At 36.7% G+C, this 6,379-nt stretch overlaps 1 protein-coding gene across 1 annotated transcript; it reads left to right on the top strand.

Annotated features, from left to right (window-relative positions):
- Positions 1-643: 643 nt before the first annotated feature.
- Positions 644-5,631, top strand: LOC131792998 (uncharacterized). The gene is made up of 4 exons (XM_066174825.1): positions 644-956; positions 1,167-1,316; positions 1,436-1,558; positions 5,258-5,631. The coding sequence occupies exons 1-4, from the start codon at positions 644-646 to the stop codon at positions 5,629-5,631; spliced, it is 960 nt and encodes a 319-aa protein (XP_066030922.1).
- The last annotated feature ends 748 nt before the right edge of the window (positions 5,632-6,379 follow it).

The following is a 6,379-nucleotide window of genomic DNA, read 5'->3' as shown; positions in this document are numbered from 1 at the left end:
ACGACGTTTATCACCACGCTCATAGTTTAACTCGCCTGCCACGAGTAACAAAAGTAGTAATCAGAATGTCGTAGGTTAGGCACTCTAAGTTCTTTTTCTCAAAGTATGCCTGTGTCATTCATTCAAAATATCATCTCATGCGTACCTTATGTACAGGGATGATTCCTAAACATCACCTTAGTTTAGGAATGATGATCGTTGAATTTACAAAAGTCTTTCTTCTCTCCGAGATTTTGAAGTCTTTTTGCGCTAGGAACCCAATTAAATGACCAAAAACTTGTACCAATTGTTCGGGGATTGCTTTAAAACGTGTAAATCGTAGGGTAAAACTTGTTTTAAACCTATGGCTTTTGCCGTTGTATCGACTTTATTGTCTTTTTTCGTTAAAACGGCGAAATAAAGAGTTGCATCATTAAAGAGTGGTCACGAAAACAATTGAGTGGGGAGAATATTAAAAGAGACCTCTATATATTTTGATTAAATCTAATAATTTGTACTTTTCTTGTTGCTAAGATACATTCGATTCAGAATCGATTCCTACGTTGCTTCATGTTTGTTTGTCTGTCTATCTATCTGCTGTCATAAATATATCTCTGCTGGTTGGCTAAATAATCTGCATTTTCCAATTTCAGCATCAGCGGGAATGGTGTGGAATTCAAGCTTCCTGATCCTCCTGGCTTCTTTGTTTTTCATGGACTTCGCTACTGCTAAAAATCCATGCAAGACAAAAGTTAGCGTACCTGGAATGGTTCTCAAAGGATTCGTCTTCAAAAAGGTCCCAGTAACAGCTCCTCATGTGTGCGATATCACCTGCGAGAGAGAAAAGATATGTCAAAGCTACAATTACGTAATTGGGGAAAAGTCCTGTGAGTTAAACACCCGAACCAAGGAAGCAAGGCCCGAGAATTTCCAGCCAGATCATTTACGCTTTTACATGGGACGCATTAGTGGTAGAAGTATGTATTCGGTCCAGTTCATTTTACATAAAAATCTTTCTCAGTCAGTTCTTAGTAAAAACCCGCCAAAATTCACTGTCTATGTTACATTAACATCAGCTAAACTTCACAGTTCTTAATCATTATCATTCCATGTTTATCTCACGCGGACAAATATATTCTCCAAGTCTGATCTGTTTTGCAACTAATGAAGTCATGTCTATATCGTAGCTCCTTTAGGATCTATTCCTGAATTACCAGCGTCATCGTGCCAAGAGATAAAATTAAGTGAAGGTAAAGACAGTATTAGTAAAAAGTACTGGTTGGATTCAGCTAATGTCGGGAGTTCAAAGTTGGTTTATTGCGACATGATTTTGGGAGGTAAGTCTGTATGCTAAGGACAGAAGTACTTTACACGATGTTTGGTCTACCTTTGCCTTGGCCTTTTGTGAAACGTTTTTACCTTGTCTCAGTGATTTCTTCGACTAATTTCCAATTAGACATCGATGAATGCAAAGGCAGCAATAACGTTTGTGACGAAAATGCAAACTGCTTCAATACTGTTGGGTCTTATAATTGCACCTGCAAAGACGGATTTACTGGGGATGGTTACTCGTGCTCAGGTAAGATAGTTGCAGACATGCCGAGGTAAAATATTTAATTTTTTTTCGCCTAAAAGCATTGGAGATACATTTCAGCTATCTACAATCGAGTGAGTGAATAATAGACCAATAATAGCTTGCATTCTATATCAGTGGACCCTTAGCATTAAACAAAGCAATTTTAGCAGGAACTATTGTCCTACGAGTGTTGATTTTTCCTTTTTAAAAAGCAGTACCCAGGTATGTTTATGCATGGAATTGCCATGATTTACATCCATTTTGTTTCAGAGCTATCATTTTGGGAGATAAAAAGACATTCGTGGTGACAAGAGAATATTAATGATGTCTTTCGGGTGAGATGCACGTTTCAAAAATCTAATTCGTGAACGACAAAAACGAGAAAACGCTTTCTTATTATTCGAAATGATTAAAGTAATTACAATTTGGTATGTGACAAAAAGGAAAAAGTATAAATCTACGGTTTTTCAGATACTGGCCAGTGTAAAGAAGATCATTCATGCCACGCGAATGCTAGATGCAAAAACACCCTTGGATCACATGTACGTGAATGTCACCTTAGATATTCTGGAAATGGACAAAACTGCACAAGCGAACTTAATATCTTTGCAACAATATTTAGATTAGTCCAACATGACACGTTTGACTACAGCGCCGCACCATTCAGCCGCATAACTCATAACTCATTTTGATTAAAGCAGCGGTTTCTCATGTTAAGGACCTCTTAGGTAACGTTCCTGACTTTTGAATCAACAATTTTGGTGACTGACGCATTGTTATTCTGCTGTTAAATGGACTCTTAAAAAATAATTGACAAAAGCATCAAAATAAAGTCGCTCGTTTGGGTCTGAACCTTGTACACATGATGGGCATGTAAGTGACTTCCCATGGCGCTACGTTTTCGTTGACGCTTAAGATATACTTGAGAGCGAAATTATTATCATGAAATTTTATATAATAATCAAGATATTGCACCAGTAAATCTATGGAAAATTAAAGTTTGTGTCATTAAAGTAATGAACCACACTTTTTATCGGTTTACCAGCGTAGTAAACGTCTCCAGATGTTGGGAAACCATTAAAACAAAAACAGTATATCATTAACCTCCAGCTCGAAAGAACAAACTTTTGTCGTGTTCTCAGAACGTAACCCGTTAGTTATCTCGCCAGTAAACTGATAGAAAGAGTGATAAATAAAGGGGTTCTAGATATAAGGTTCTAAAGAAACTGTGATGCTGCGTCGGAGTGAGAGTATAACCGGGTATCTAAGCATTATCAACTGAGTTGATGACGTAAATTGGCCACCGTAAAGAGTTTTAAAGTGACGCTCGAAACTCTTAACGGTGGCCGGTTTTCATTATCAACTCAGTTGATGAAACCAAACTGTGACGCTTGCGACGAAAGACGAAACTTGGAGGGGTGTCGCTAAGGCGTGTTTGCTAAGTGTCGCTGACGTTGGGACTATTTTACAGGTCGTAGTAAAACCACGAAAACCAAGATGACGGTCAACGGTGTTTATTCAGATCACGAAGACAAAGACAAAGACGATCACAAAGACGATCACGATCGTAAACTGAAATTACAATAATATTATAATGAATGCATGAATCTACTTGAATTGGTGCGAAATGCATGAAAGAGACGCTTTACGTGCGTATTTCTATGACGCGATTAAAATAACAACAATTAACATAAATTAACATAAACAAATCATAAAAGGCTTAATTAAAACCAATCGAGATTCAAAGATCGGCTACACGATGAGCATTTGCGGCTGATTAACAGCTCAAAGACTAAAATGTGGGCGTTGCTGTCTGAGCGTCTAGTTCTTTCAAATTACTCTTTTGATTTCAAGTTAATTAGCTGTACTATTGTACAACATAGTACAAATGTGCGCTATCGCCCAAGGTGAAAAACTAAACTTAAACACATTGAAAATAAACTAACAAAATTACTTACATATCGGTCCCGCTTTTGCCAAAGGTTTAGAAGGAAAGAACGAAGGTACTGCTATTCAAGGCGAAATCTTGAGAAACTCTGGCTCAAAGGGACGCTAACTTAGCTTTTATATGCGCGTGGTGACGCTAAAAGATCCGATTACAAACCAATAGGAAAAAGATAAACATTGTAACTACGATCGTAACTAGGCACAAAAAGAAATTGATAATTGATCTAATCAAAAAACTGTTCTTTTGTTCGGTATCCTTAAGACAAATTATCTCACTAATCAGATTCATGACAAATGCAAAAATTAAAAAAATTGAAAACAAATTGAAAAAATGCGAAAGAGAAAAAAAATCTGAAAGAAATGATTAGGTCGAATCCTGGAGGGATTGTGTGTTTTTCTCTGACCTTATCTGACCCTTTTCATGGAACTAAAAAAAACCTTTAAGAATCTGTAACCTTCAAAGATTCCCTTGTAACAAAAGCAGTTAGGATCAACCAAACTTCACTGAATTTTGACTCGCGTTAATATCATATATAACAGGATGATGCTAATGGGCAGAGAGTTATTACACACTCCTGGAAAATAATTAGGTTACTAGCGAATACCTCTGGGCTGGTATCGTTGTGTGGGGGCTGAGGATCAAAAGTGTCTTAAACGCATTTGGTAGAATTCAGTTGAGGTTCAAACAACTCAGGCTTTGGTGGGCGATTAAAGTAAAAGGAACATATATATTTATAATGATATAATTTCATTTTAATAAATTCGTACATCATCATTGTCCAACGCAAATTCTTCTTTAAAATTTATTGAATGCGTAGTTGTTCTTCTAAAAAACAAGTCCTGTCTGCTTTTTGTGGAACTGATTGACGAGAAAAAATGTCAACAAAAAATATGTTATCCTTCATACTACAATCTTTTTGTGATGTTTTTTTCAAAAGCCGATCCATGCTAAAATTATCAAAACCTGGGTGATGCCAATAGAAAGAGCAGTTATGGTACACCGCATGAATTTGGTCATGTGTTTTGTGACGACTTTCTCCCCGGGGGGTGGTGTCGATTTGTGAGAACTGCAAGAACAAGCCAGTTGTTTCAGAGCCGTTAGCTTGATAAATTGAAATAATCATAATGAAATATCCGTTTTAAATATCTAGCTCGCGAAACGCAAGAATAGAAATAATTTTTTTTCTTATATATGAATATCACGGTAATAACATGACTGAGAATCCGCCTATTTTGAAGTGCAAATATATATGGTTTCTCAGATATTGACGAATGTAAAGGAAATCACTCTTGTCACGTGGACGCTACCTGCACGAACACCAACGGTTCCTATGTTTGTGATTGCCAGCCTGGATTTAATGGAAATGGTCATAACTGTACAGGTGAATTTAATCTCTTTGCCATAATATTTAAAATAATCCTGCTCGAATCTAACCTCAAGCTGCTGAGGTGGCCACTGTCGGCCATATTATTAGTTTGTCATATGTAAACGATACTGGTTCTGCCTTACGTCTGCCTAGAGTTTAATGCGCTTTCTGAGAAAGAAGGAGCTCAAATTCGGAACCTGTTGAATTTATTTGGATCTCCAATATCACTGTTTTAGCCTCTTCAAGTGATGATATCCTACACATATTCATTTTTCTTGTTAAGTACAAGTTCATAACTGATTGGCAAGCTGTCAGATTTATAAGACGTTAGAAAAGATCTTGAACCATGGATTTCAATAACCTGAGTCCTTGTAATTTCTCTTTGCAGCCGATCTTTGCAATCATTATAAAAACCTGAGTGACGCCAATAGAAAAAAAAGTTACGAAACACCTCCCGGTTCAGAGTTGTGTGATAGCCAACTCCCTGAGGAATGGTATCGCTTTGTGGGAGCTGCAGGAACAAAAATGCCAACATCACGTGTGTCAGCAAACAGATGTGGAACAAAATACTCAGGTTGGTTAGACGGTCGTTATCCTACAGTGGAAGATGGTGAAGTTTACAAGGATGTCTGCTTTAGTAATGATGCTCATAACAATTGTAAATTTAAGAAGAAAATTTATGTGAAAAACTGTGGGTCCTACTTCATCTACAAACTTCTTCATCCACCTCTTTGTAACTCACGCTACTGTGGTACAGACTGAATTTGAGCAAATATACCCCGTGTATTAAGAGGACTCATAAATCGCTCTGTAGGTAAATATGTATAATTTTACAGGAAGGTCTGCTTTAGCAATTGTCCTACGGGCTGCAAATATACAATGATAATTTTAGTTAGGAATTGTGGATCCTACTTTATCTACAAACTTAGAATGCCACCTGCTTGTAGCTTACGATTCGGTGGTACATACTGAATGTAAAGCAAATATACTTTGCATAGCAAGAAGATTCATAAATTGCTCCGTAAGTAAATGTGTATAAGGTTTATAACATGTGACGTAGTTAACTTGTCGTCTCTATCTTAAACATCATCAGCAGATTTTAACCTTGATGGCAAACAATTATTTATTTCATTAGAATTATAATCTTAATCAGATAGCCTCTGTCATCGAGGAGAGTTGCCCGAAGGATCTTCAAAGTAATCTTCAAGTAAAATCTGCAAGAAACAAACTCTCAAGCTTACGTATGATGTGTTTTTCGTTTTTTTCTTTAGCTGTAATTATAAACCATGGTTATTTTAGCGTAAGTCAAGGAATACAAGCGGGTGCTATCTTACGTGTATTTTTCTAAGAGTAGTATTCGAGTCGTTTGATGTTCATTTATCTCTAATTTACAAGAAGATACCTCAACACAAAACAAAAGGGGCAAAGGAGAGTTTATTAACAACATACAAAATATAAAAAAAAAAAATCGTTGGTGGTCTTTTCAAAGGAAAGTGATATGAGCTGGATC

This window comes from Pocillopora verrucosa, chromosome 11, assembly GCF_036669915.1.
Source record: "Pocillopora verrucosa isolate sample1 chromosome 11, ASM3666991v2, whole genome shotgun sequence".
Classification (NCBI taxonomy): Eukaryota; Metazoa; Cnidaria; class Anthozoa; order Scleractinia; family Pocilloporidae; genus Pocillopora; species Pocillopora verrucosa.
The sequence above is the reverse complement of the archived record's forward strand: the minus strand, read 5'-3'. Positions and strand labels throughout refer to the sequence as shown.

Bases quoted from the DNA above. Each gene is read 5' to 3' on its own strand.
- LOC131792998 (XM_066174825.1), top strand. From the start codon at position 644: ATGGTGTGGAATTCAAGCTTCCTGATCCTCCTGGCTTCTTTGTTTTTC. The intron at 1,317-1,435 runs GTAAGTCTGTAT...ATTTCCAATTAG, and splicing joins TTGCGACATGATTTTGGGAG to ACATCGATGAATGCAAAGGC. The intron at 1,559-5,257 runs GTAAGATAGTTG...TTCTCTTTGCAG, and splicing joins GGATGGTTACTCGTGCTCAG to CCGATCTTTGCAATCATTAT.